The sequence below is a fragment of the Sparus aurata genome, chromosome 15, assembly GCF_900880675.1.
Source record: "Sparus aurata chromosome 15, fSpaAur1.1, whole genome shotgun sequence".
NCBI lineage: Eukaryota > Metazoa > Chordata > Actinopteri > Spariformes > Sparidae > Sparus > Sparus aurata.
Genome location: NC_044201.1, coordinates 9537785 through 9550779, shown reverse-complemented (window position 1 = coordinate 9550779; position 12995 = coordinate 9537785). Strand labels below are relative to the sequence as shown.

The window sequence follows — 12995 nt, the reverse complement described above, 5'->3', positions numbered from 1 at the left end:
CTGATTGTTACTTATCACAATAGCAAACAAAGGACACTTAAACCACGGCAGGGTTGGACTATCAATTCAAACAACAAAAGAACCACTATTGTGGTACCTTTCTGCTCTGAGATCTTTGAAGTTTTCTGTCCAGCAGAGATGTCTGGAAAACTGATGCTGTCATGTTTGCTCATTTCCAGTGTTATTATTCATAATAACTGCGCTGCATCAGCAACACAGTAATCTTGTTTTTGTTGCACCAACAGCTGTGACGCTGTTGAAGTTAAGCATTGTATTTTGTAAGCAACAAGAAAAATTGCCTTTTGTTTTATTTAAATTTTAATTGAAGTATTACACTGATCCTGTCATTATGATAATTACCAAATCTGACTCACATCTTACACATTAATGTTACAATGCTCCGGAAAAACCCTAATCTTATTTGTGCTTCCTCTTGGCGTGAGTGAAAAAAATAGCTTATTTTGTGATGTTTGACTGTTTCTTTTGCTGACTGGTACCTGCAGGTTTTCCAGAAAGAGCTGGGAAAGAGGACGGTAAGCGTTCAGGCCCTCAAACGCTCAGCCAAGGAGCTGATTGAGAGCAGCCACGATGACTCGTCCTGGGTCAAAGTCCAGATGCAGGAGCTGAGCACTCGCTGGGAGACGGTGTGCAACCTCTCTGTGTCCAAACAGGCCCGGCTGGAGCAGGCGCTGTGTCAGGTACCATAGTGTCCGCTGTGGTCGTTAGATAGAACGGTAAAAAAACTGTCTGTGTGAGTCTGACTGATGTCCTCTGACTGCAGGCTGAGGAGTTTCACTCGACTGTTCACATCCTGCTGGAGTGGCTGGCCGAGGCAGAGCAGAGTTTGCGTTTCCATGGCACCCTGCCTGATGATGAGGAGGCTCTGCAGGCGCTTATCGAACAACACAAGGCAAGAAATACAAAGAATGTTTTTTTATTCTTGTGCTAAACTTTAAGTTTATAATTCAACGTCATAGTTTGACAGTCTTGGTTGAACATGCCGGCATGTTCAACAGTTAAGACATCGATTCTGTGATTGCAGCCTGTCTTCTTCTAGGCCAAATATGCAGCATTATAGATTCTTTTTTCAACTATGATTTCATCTAACTGAAATTGCTCTGCCTTGCTCCAGCATTGAATGCTTCAATTTTATGTTCCCTGAAAACAATCCAATTTTATATCTTTTATATCTTTCCATTTGCTACTTTTAAGGAGTTCATGAAGAAACTGGAGGAAAAGCGAGTGGCTCTAAATAAAGCAACCAGTATGGGAGAGGCTATTCTGACCATCTGCCATCCAGACTCTATCACGACCATCAAACACTGGAACACCATCATTAAGGCCCGGTTCGAAGAGGTCAGTTCACAGCTGCATGCCTGCATACATGCCTTTCAGCTCTGTCATAGCCACAGGTATGACTGAACTACACAGTTTGGATGATTCAAGCTGCAGCGATTATGTTATGTTTTTTGGACTGTGGTTTTAGCTAAACACTTGTAAATGAAATTGCTTTGCCTCTGTATAGTATGACTGAGGTGTGTCATGTAACCGTTACAGGTGCAGGCTTGGGCCAGGCAGCACCAGCAGCGACTGGCCACGGCCCTCACTGAGCTGTTAGCCATTCAGGAGCTGCTGGAGAATCTGCTCACATGGCTGCAGTGGGCTGAGACCAACCTCAACGATAAGGACAAGGAGGTGCTGCCGCAGGAGATCGAGGAGGTCAAAAGCCTCATAGCAGAACACCAGGTAAGGAAAAACTGCAGATAAAAGTAATCTATATTGTTTTTCTTCAAGTGAGGAAGCATTCTGCTCCGATCTAAATTAAACTGCTTATCTGATTATAGCTGTTGACTGAACAGGAATTATACTTGTTTTCCCTTGCAGGCATTCATGGAGGAAATGACCAGGAAGCAACCCGATGTTGACAAAATCACCAAGACACACAAAAGAAAAGCTGCCATGGAGCCCCCAAACCAGTCTCAGATCCCCGTGCTTGGCAAAGGAAGAACAGGAAGTATGTATCCCACAATTATTACCCCTCATGGAGCGTGACCCCAGCCATCTGGCCCAGTGTTGATTCACTGCAGGGTGACGCGACATCCTCATCTTGTCCATTTTAGCACCTGGAATGATGTCATTGTTAATCTCTTCCTCCTGATTGCATGGTAAAGGTGTTTGTCTTTCCCTCACAGGAAAACGCTCTCCCACACAAACCATGTATGCGTCAGCAACACAAGCTCCCATTGAGACCAAGAACCCTCGGGTTAACCTGCTGGTCACCAAGTGGCAACACGTGTGGCTGCTGGCTCTGGACAGAAGGAGGAAGCTCAATGATGCCATGGACAGGCTGGAGGAGGTAATCAAGCAGAAATCTGCTCTCAGTATGGCTGGGTGGAAAATATATATTTTCCATATTGATCAATATCAACATCTAAACAATAAATAATTTAATAATGATGCCGGTTTGAAGAGTATCTTGATAAAGTCATTACGTCAAACCTTATAAACAAAGCTGAACTGTGCAAACATGGCTTGGTTTTGAATATATTTAGAAATTTGATCAAAAAATATATTGAATAACATCTTAGTGAAGAAAAAATACTTTTAGCATTTATTCTTTATCTACCTCAACAAAAGAAAAAAGTAAGCTTGCCTGGTAACTAATGTGTGGTCCACTGGATAGTTGGATGGTACCTTCTCATGTGTTTGGAAAGATTTGTTGTATTTACCATAATGTCTTGTTGTCTTGCTTTTCTGGTTATTTAAATCAACCATTTATATTTTCTGTGCAGCTGAAAGAATTTGCCAACTTTGACTTCGATGTGTGGCGGAAGCGCTACATGCGCTGGATGAACCATAAAAAGTCTCGCGTCATGGACTTCTTCCGCCGCATTGACAAAGATCAAGATGGCAAGGTGACCCGACAGGAGTTTATAGAAGGCATTCTCTCCTCCAGTAAGTTTTAAACACACAAACTTACAACTGTACAGTGTTTTGCCAGCCTACAAAATGCTTGTTTTCTAACTCTAATCGGCAATTCTATAGAATTCCCCACCAGTCGTCTGGAGATGAGCGCTGTGGCAGACATATTTGACAGAGACGGTGACGGCTACATCGACTACTATGAGTTTGTGGCAGCTCTTCATCCCAACAAGGACGCTTACAAACCACTGACAGATGCTGACAAAATTGAGGATGAGGTGACACAAACTCTCAAGCCCAGAATTTCTACATCTGGAAACATATTTCAGGAACTGTGGTACGATAAATTGTCCTCTTTCTTTAGGTTACACGTCAAGTAGCGAAATGCAAATGTCCAAAACGATTCCAAGTGGAGCAAATCGGTGCCAACAAATACCGGGTAAGCAACATTTCAACCTGTTACACTCATTTTTATTGAAGTACGTTTCAACAAACACAAGCGTTGCCATGATTCAAATTACTGTTTGAAATACTATACTTTCATGGAAAAATCCAGTGGAAGGTAGGTGCTGAATGTGCTGTCAGAAAAGTTCAAAGCATGCTACAAACTCTAACTTTGTATATTTTTTATTGTTCTTCATCTCCAGTTCTACCTTGGAAACCAGGTACATGTGAAAGTCCTCTTCTGTTTATTAACCTTTTTGTTCGGTGCCTTATCAAACCTTTTTCATTTACCATGTTTGTTTTCCAGTTAACACTCTCTGCCCAGATTCCTGGCTGATGTTTACACACTGAAACTCAGAAGTAGAAATAAAGATCCACGGCCATTTGATTTAACCCTTAAGGAACACTGGCCTGAGATGTGTTTTTAAATCCTACAATTTTATGGTAGCTGATTTAAAACGACTAACGAAAGAATCATTAAATGCCCAGTGTCTTTAGGTTTAATAGGGTTTTTCTTATTGTTCTGTTTTGTTTTAAAACTCCAGGTGATAATGAGTGTATTAAATGTTTAAGTGTCTGCTTTTGAGTTTCAGACATTACAATTTTAAAGTGCTAGCACCATTTCAGCCCATATTTCTATTGGTCCATGGGCATAAATTCATCTGCTGGGCAGTTTGGAAAATAATGCTTTCTGTGTGCTTGCCTTTTGGTGCTTCAGTATCATGGGAATGATTTACCTCAACATTGGCTGACATACTTTTGTGTAACTGTTACTTTCATAGTCGGGCAGCCTTGATGATTTCAATGAATACTTGTATTTTCATTGTACCTACTGAGTTAACATGTCTTGACCAAGTGCATGTTGCAATTTAAAAATTCATTGCTGATATGGGTTCATATGCCACATGTGCTTTGTGCAGCTTGTTGGATTTAGATTAAGAATGGGTTGTGTTAGTAAGAGGGGACAGGGACTGTAGTGGTGGTTTATGAACTAGATTGTATTCATGTCTCACACAACAAATGAATTGAAATCATTCTTTTGACAGTTTGGTCTGGTTCACTGCTTACATGACTCCTTAATCGGCGATGAGACAATAGCAAACAGGGAAAATCAAAATCTTACCCCCCACCTACACGTTGCGGTTTTGGAAAGCTGTATTCTGGTAAATGGTTATTCTTAAGATGTGTCTTGTGCCTCTTTTTTCCTCCAGATCATCATCACCTTTAATGTATTTGATCACTAAATTCACCAGTGGCATTAAATCATTCTTAAATCATACAAGTGCAAGATTCTGTACCAGTTAAAGAGATATCATATAAGATAGTAGGCACTTAAGCGGAGGGTCATCAGTGTTTGGTCATGTCTGCGTGTCACACTGTGGTGGATTAGACAGAACCGATCTGAACCATTCCTCATGTTGTTCTCAGTGTGTCATTGGAACTAGCTGCATTGGATCTGCATCCGTGTCAAATGCATCCCGAGTATTTTTGAGTCGTAGTTGTAGAAAAAAAGTGTAACAGAGTGCCCGATTGCAGGAGATTGCTGTTTGTCCCTGCCTGATCATGATGTGCAATTGTTTTCGTTGACAGAAAAGCATGCGGCTGTGATTGTGAATGATGTCTTCGTGCTAATGCTCATGGTCACATCCAACTGGCTGACTTTTGTCCCCCGTCACCTCATAAACCATTCACATCCATAACATGCTCAGTGTTCTTAATGTTTGGTATGTGTGGTTGGTGAGACGAAGGCAAATTATTATACACCAGTGCCCCCTGGTGGTGTAATAAGATGCCTTCAGTTGTGTTTTTTTCACAGGCTTAACCTGCAGTAATGGCAGCAAACTGCTGACAGACACTGTTACAACCTGAAACAACAAGTTAGCTGAAATTAGTAGAATTTAAAACTGTGCTGTGCGTCTGTAAAATAAAATACAGGAGATGAAATTAAATTATCTGTAAGAGCCTGACTGTCATTATAGTTTCAGGGCTGATTCTGCTATTTCAGAATAAAATCTAATTATACTATTTTATCAGCCATATATTAGCCAGTTTTCTAGGATTTAGGAATATTATGTGCAGAATTAAATATAACAATTGTGTTTTTTTTAGTGCATTATCTCCTGAAACCAAGAACCATGTTGTTACTTTAGGTAGAAGGTTTTCCGGTTTTTATCAGCCACCAAGTGAGGGTGAGGTGAGGTGTATTCAGTTGGTTGCAATATGCAACCTCTAGATGCCACATAATCGTACTCACTGCACCTTTGAGGTCCTCTAAATTCAAAAAACACTATGTGAAGAAAGGCACTGTTAATTAATAATGAATAAAAAGGTTTTTCCGCATTCTATTTAGTGATTTTGTTTCTAATTGGACAAAATCACACACACACACCAACATAGTGCAACAATGCAATACTAGCTGATCATTTTATAATAAATGAGTCAGGCTCAACATCAAATGATTGTGTGTTCACAAGGTATAGAGAAATTTTAAGTGTGATCCTACCCTCTCACTGAAGTTATAGTGCAGAAACTAGTGATGGCCGGGCGGAGTGGCTGAGACGGAGACGCCATTCACACTATTACTGGACACTGTACCATTAAAATGATTTTGAAGCCGTTTCAGGAAAAAGGTTAGTTTTAGGGAAAAAAGTGACTGAGTGTTCAAAGCTCAAAAGTGTTGCTTTAAAGAACTTATATATTCATTTAGGAATCAAAATAGTAAACATACTCCAGCACATTCTAATAGTAAAAACCAGTTGGATTGACTTTCGTGTAATTCGTGTCTCTGAGAATGAAAACTAAAATTTTATGTTTTCTCTTTTGTTTGTTGTTTTTTTATTTTTAACAATCCTGTTTTGTGTAAACCTGTGCAACATGGAAACGAAATCACAAATCGAGGAAATCCCAAAGGACCTGTTTAAATTTTGCATGGTATATATGTATTTAAATCAATGGTGTCTAATTCCACCAAAAAATAAATAATGAATCAATTAATTGGATAAACATGATTCTCCAAACCAGGATGGTTTCCAGTGTTGCACAGCTTGTAGCCTTTAGTGAGCGCTCATACGGGTCAGTGTTTTCACACGTCTTCTCTGTTTCCCTCCCCCGTCCCCCCGCAGTTTGGAGACTCTCAGCAGCTTCGTCTTGTACGGATTTTACGCAGCACTGTGATGGTGCGAGTGGGCGGAGGCTGGATGGCCCTGGATGAGTTCTTGGTGAAGAACGACCCCTGTCGAGGTGAGTTCAAGAGTTCACCACAGGAAGGCACAAGACAGGGCTGAATACTGAAAATGTACGAACAAAGGAACATTACAGTTTGTGCAACTCATGTCTGTGTATATCTTATAAGGATCATTTTAATTTGAATCTTTTTACAGTTAAAGCCTGACAATACTGTGTGAACCATTATAGCCCTATTGGATGCTAAATTATACTGTCCAAGCACTATTAAATGTGAACTGTTTAGCATGAAGATTGAATAAGGATACTGCACATTGCTTTGGTTAAATCAGCTAATCCACTTCTCAGTTCTGTAGAATTAATGATGTTCTTTTCACCGCAATGAATTGGTCAATATTCCAGTATTCAAGTATTTCATTACTTAACATAACAATCCAGAATAACTGACTTTAAAGGGATAATCAGCATTTTCTCGGTTCTAGATCCATCTATGGAAAGTTTACGAGTCTAATCCTCAATTTGAACATAAGTGGAAAGAACAACTGTGACTGTCTTGCATTCTTTTTCTCTTTGTACGACTGTGGTCCTTATTTTAAAACCCTTTCTATGTTTATTTACATTCTTCTTAAGTCTATTTTCTGCTAAATTGAAGGAGAACTTTGGCCGTTTTTAACTCATATCCCTGTTGATCGAGGTTACAGAGTGCTGTCAGTAGGAAAAATAATGTGAACTTTTTGCACAATATTGACCAGATATCAGGACGGCAGCTAAAGCGAACCTATGGGGGCAGACATCCTTAAGTTTCACTTTTGGTTATGTCTGCCCCCATAGGTTCGCTTTAGCTGCCGTTCTGATACTCGGTAAATATTGTGCCAAATGTTCTCGTTATTTTCCCTAATGACAGCACTCTGTAAGCTCGATGTGTGAAAAAAAAAACCAGAGTAAAAAACTAAAGATTAGGAATTAATGTCGACAGTAAGAACATGAATTAGTGTGAAAATACAATTTGTGATCACCAATCCACCGCCTACAAAGTATAAAACCGTCCTCTCCGTCGCTTTGTCTACTGCAAATGCTTTATGTTCTCTACTTGTTTCTGCTGTCCTGTATTAATGATCAAATTTCCTGTTTCCTCCTGCTGAACATGACACCATTTCTTCTAGTTCACCACCATGGGAGCAAAATGTTGCGCTCGGAATCAAACTCTTCAATTACTCAGTCTCCTATAGGTTGGCAAATCTCACACTTTCTCACCTTGCTCCATGAACCCGACAGTGGTATGTGTGTCTGCACATCCGAGTGTGTGCCGCTTGGTGTGTTCTACTCTAGCTGTGTGTGTGTGTGAGCGGCATCCCCATGAACCACCGGCTCCATTCACAATCAACCGTCATTCACCTCCATCTGGTTTTCATGCATGCAGTTCGAGTGCTGTCACTTTCTCCGAGGCACTTTTTGGGGACCCGAGGCGCCAAATTAGCTCTTTCTTTTCTCTCTCAGCATGTAACAAGTTTTTCTTGGCGCAGCTTCTTTTGCAGTTTACTGGTTCGCTTGACAATCAAACAATCAATCAAACATTTTAAATTCCTTTGAAAGGTTAAAGAGGAGGCTCAGCTGAAACTGTCTAGCACTGAGAAAGATGACGAGGTTGTCCGTATACACGCAGTATTTATTTGTCAGTTCACTCTGTTTGAAAGTGTGGCTCAGTGAATAAAACTGCATGTCAGCCAGTTTGTTTTTAACACAGCTGGAGCGACGTCTGTTTGGTTTACTGCGGGGTAGTTTATGTTTCCTCGGTTTCTGTAATTCTTATGATTTTGGCCGATCTGTTGTGGGAGTGTTTCGGCGCACTTTGATTTATTTGAATCTTTTCACCATTTGTTTAACAGTCCAAGCAAACAGACAAGTGTTGCCGGTTGGGAAACAAAACGTGTATTCTGCTACTGTCGCAGCAGTAATCACTTTTGTTGGACAAGTATGGTTGAGATCTTAAACTGCATGAGTTGTGTGTTTTCATGGTTTATTCAGATCCAATTTAATTTTCTTTTAATATTGAAATTTATTTATAATTACCACATAATTTTAACACTTTATTTTACAGGTCCATATTTCCCTCATAATTTCCCAATAATTTTATGTAATAGGTTTTCCTAGAAATATATATGTAATGCAGTGTTATTTACAGGGAAGACAGATACTGCATTCGATTGACGCATTTCCAATTAATTATTCACAATTAACTAGATTGGCAGTGAGTAGAGTGCTAACCTCCGCCAAGGAAACAGTTCCCTTTAATTCAATTAAACCTAATCTCATCAATTTTTACCATGATTTAAGCTTACCAGATCCACATCAAATTGTACTCGAAAATGTGAAAAAAATCTCACAATGTTAAAAAAAAAGAAGGGACTTGTCCCTTTATGTGGATCCTAGCCAAAAATTAACAGGGCCTATTCTGGGCTTAGACCCATCCTCTATTCAAGTTTTGTGGAAATCCGTTCAGTAGTTTTTGTGTTATCATGAAAACATGACCTCCATGGCGGAGGTAATTCCAATTTGTGAATTTTTCAACAGCCAATCATACAATTCAACATATGTTGAAGTCTGTAATATTAATTGATTACTGAAGGAAGAACATTAGCAAATATTTGTAATTTTACCATTTTACTTATAATTAGTACCAAATTACATAGATATCTCTAGGTTTTTATTGGGAAATTGGGGACTTCAAGTTTAAAATAAAGTGTTAACTCACATCATCATCATCCTCATCAACGTGAAAATACTATTTCAAAAAAACAGATTTGTTGTTATGCAGCGTGGCTCATTTGGAGTGTCTTTTCTTAGCTAAAGGCAGGACCAACATGGAGCTGCGGGAGAAGTTCATCCTCCCAGAGGGAACCACTCAGGTGATGGCGAGCTTCCGCTATCGAGGCCGGAGGTCTCGGCCGTCGTCCAGAGGAGCTTCTCCCAACAGATCCACCTCCAGTCAGAGCTGTCCGGTCCCGTCTCACCAAGCAGCAGCCAGTACTGCCAAGGTGAGAGGCCCGACTCTGCTGGGAGAGCCAGTTGTCGTCTAGTCGTCCTTCAGCCTACAGATTGATCATTCTTCACCATGAATTCCCTCCCATTTATCTGCCTTAATTTTTTCTTTTGACATTACTTGATTATTTTTTTTCTTGTTAATTTTTCCTGTTTCTTACATCTAGTGATTCTTGTAGTTTTTTGATTTGTGAATCCATGTGTTTTTTTTTGATTTGCCATTGTTTCCCAGACTCCCCAACACATAACCCGCAATTATGATAAGCCCTGGCTTACAAACAGCAAACCCTCCACTCCTCTTAAATCATCAGACTCCTTTGGGAGCCAAGGTTCATCGTCAGAGGTATAGTCTTATACAGCACATGATGTGGAACGCTTCAGATTTATGACCCAACTGAAATCTACTGCGTAATTATCATAACAGAGACAATACGCCCAGAAAGAGGCTCCTAGTTTGTAAAAGGTGTATTTGGTATTGGTTTATATTTTAGATTTTTTGCTGATTTCCAATTTGTGTTGTTCTGAATTGAAAAAACAAAACAGTGAAAGATTTTGAAGATGTTGGAAAGTGTTTTGTGATTTCAATTGGGTCTGTAAGCTTTAACCTCTTTCATTACTAAGCGGCTGTATGTTTGATTCTTGCCTGACAAAAATGTCTGTCTTAAATCAAGCTATCATAATATGAACACATTTGTATGTCATTTATGCATGTATGGTTGTTTGACTTACTAACTACAGGTTTTACATGTATTTACTAACAGCTTCTCAAGGGGATTCCAGAACTAACCCGACGATATTTGTTGTGTTGTCTGGTGCCATGTGTTGTTCGCCTCAGCTGATAAGGACTGTTTTTTTAAGAACGTTTTCTTAAGCAGTTAACTACCTTTTGATTACACATGAAAGTAAAGTTCTGTGTTTTGCAGGGCACACCAGTTCAAGGCAGCAAATTACGACTTCCTGGGTACTTGTCAGGAAAAGGCTTTCAGTCGGGTGAGGAGGGAAGCTTGATCAGCGCTGCCGTACTGAAAGCACGGACACAGACACTAGGTGGTGAGTAGAGAGCGACTTTAGTGACTCATTTCATGATGTTTTAAAAAAAAGTATGTTGTTTGCGGCAGACTTGCTGCTGTTAGAATAAAGTGTGTGAATGAAAAAAATATTGAATTAAATAACAGAACATGTAAAGACTGCAAAAACATTTTTAAGGGATTCTAGTCTTTAGAAAATGATGGGTAAAGTATCTGAGATGCCAGCCAGAGGTCACTGAAGGTGTCAGGAGTTACGTGTACTACCAACTTGGCTGTTATTGTAGCAAAAAACGTCAAAATAAGGGAAACCAACCATAGCATTTGAAAGAAGCAATTGCTACCATAGATTTGGTACTTTGGTATACTTCTGTCATCAGGGTGGTGTCTGAGGCTTTAACTGGTTTCCTTATATGACTGTTGATAAATTGTGTTAGATACTGAGTAAACATTGCATCATCACCATCATCATTTCTCGCAAAGTACTATATACTGAACATAATTACTACCATTAGGAGCAAACAAAGTATAAAAGTCTAAATTAAATCTTAATCTGAAGTACAACTCAGTTTTTAAGATAATCTACCATACATTTACATGAACTCCATAACATAAATAGAGTAAAATGTCAAAAAAAGCAAAAGAATGATGCTTCCACTGTTTTGGCTCAGTCTCAGCAGTTCATTAGTCAGAGATGTGGACTCATGTCATTGTGACCTGAACTAGAGTCGACTCAAGTCAATGTGTGGATGACTTCTAACTTGACTTGACAGAAACTAAAAGACTTTAGGCTCAACTTGTACTTGGAAGTTGGAACTTGACTTGACTCGCCCAAGAGAAAATGACTTGGGACTTGAATGACTTGACTCACATGCTCGCCATTGATTGTTGTCATTGATTTTATCCATCTAGAGTCGCGAAAAAATTCCAGCCGACCTGGAAGTAAAGCTGGGAGCAGAGGGAGCAGTCGCAGAGGAAGCGACGCCTCTGACTTTGACATCTCGGACATCCAGTCTGTGTGCTCGGATGCGTCTGAGACAGTCGGTGACTCGTCCCGAGCGACGCCGCGCTCTTCATCCCGTCAGCGCGGAGGAAAACCCTCCAAGATCCCCACTCCTCAGAGAAGAACCACTCCCACGAGCAAACTGGCCAAGGGATCTAAGCGATAGTCAGTGGCCTTGAAAACACACAACCCAGGAGCTAGTTGCACCCCAAACACGTAACGGACACTGGAGATATCTAACTTAAAAGACTGCAAATGTGTTGAGTGTTATTTAAATCGTTGCGAAGATGTAAAATATTCAGTTGAGAGGCAATATGGTTTAATATTATGTGAGAATGGAATGTCAATGGCCTTGTGTATTTGTTTTTAATGTATTTTATTTTTTGTGAAAAATGTCAAATTGTTTTTATTGTATTTTATTTTATTGATGCGAAACCTGTAGAGGTTTGACGAACACTAGAAAAACTTGGGAATGACTACGTTGTACGGTTAGCTAACATTTCTAAACACACTAATGAAGGGCAACACGCAGGATAGCGCTCTGAGAGTTACTGAATGTACTGTAATTTATGTTTGCTGATGTTTGGAGTAGATGGTGCATTATGGTACCATTGGAGGCACTGCAATTATCTATTTAAGTGCTATGATATACTGCCAACATGCATTTAAAGGGCAATGCAATATTATAACAATGAATCCCCAGTAAGCACTGCAGAAACCTTTGAAAAACACTATTTAAGGCAAGTAGCAGAAACCTCGTAATCATGAAGCTTTTAAGTCCTGTTTGTTTGTGAGCAGCTGCAATCCCTGTTTTGTTTGACCACTTCACAGCAGTGTGCGCATTGACCTTTAAGAGGTGCCACTCCATGTAGACATTCTCTTGTGCATCTATGTCAATGTATGGTTAATTTCGGTAGAGCTGAAATTGTTACTGTAACATTACTTTGTAATAAACCTGCTTGCAGAAAAACACCAGAACCTGGTGTGGACCACAGAATTGTCTCTGCTTTGCTTGTCTTGGCTCCTTTTAGCAGCCACGCTAGCTGCATGGCTTCAGGGATGTCAGTCTGTGCGATGGTCAGGTAGACCGCCGCTTCGGTTTGGACTGAAATATCACAACTACTGGATGGATTGCTGTGAAATGTTACATTCATGCACCCCAGAGGATGAATAGGTAAGGGGAATCACCATAATTTTTTGAAGGATAGCTTCCTAGCTGTCATTATCTGTTACTGCTCGTTTGTCGACCGTCAGTGGACATCAGAAATGTATAAAGTACGCAGAAATGACAAAATGCCAATATATACAGAATGTCTTGACAGAGACAAAGGTGTAATACTACAAAATTGGAGTTAGTTAATGATAGGATAAGGGCACAC

At 39.9% G+C, this 12995-nt stretch overlaps 1 protein-coding gene across 20 annotated transcripts in view; it reads left to right on the top strand.

The window, feature by feature from the left end:
* Positions 1-12613, top strand: part of LOC115596343 (dystonin-like) — a 118665-nt gene extending 106052 nt beyond the window's left edge. For 7 of the 20 annotated variants that reach the window (XM_030441333.1, XM_030441330.1, XM_030441332.1 and 4 more), the window contains 17 exons: positions 504-698; positions 782-910; positions 1213-1356; positions 1558-1746; positions 1885-2014; positions 2193-2356; positions 2793-2955; positions 3046-3200; positions 3287-3361; positions 3570-3587; positions 4413-4529; positions 6489-6606; positions 7713-7826; positions 9394-9584; positions 9821-9931; positions 10512-10638; positions 11526-12613. In XM_030441333.1, the coding sequence (XP_030297193.1) occupies positions 504-698; positions 782-910; positions 1213-1356; positions 1558-1746; positions 1885-2014; positions 2193-2356; positions 2793-2955; positions 3046-3200; positions 3287-3361; positions 3570-3587; positions 4413-4529; positions 6489-6606; positions 7713-7826; positions 9394-9584; positions 9821-9931; positions 10512-10638; positions 11526-11782 (2397 nt within the window). In that variant the 3' untranslated portion in view covers positions 11783-12613. The remainder of the gene's footprint in view (positions 1-503; positions 699-781; positions 911-1212; positions 1357-1557; positions 1747-1884; positions 2015-2192; positions 2357-2792; positions 2956-3045; positions 3201-3286; positions 3362-3569; positions 3588-4412; positions 4530-6488; positions 6607-7712; positions 7827-9393; positions 9585-9820; positions 9932-10511; positions 10639-11525) is intronic. The other 13 variants (XM_030441351.1, XM_030441347.1, XM_030441342.1 and 10 more) reach the window with 10 other exon arrangements.
* Positions 12614-12995: the final 382 nt, after the last annotated feature.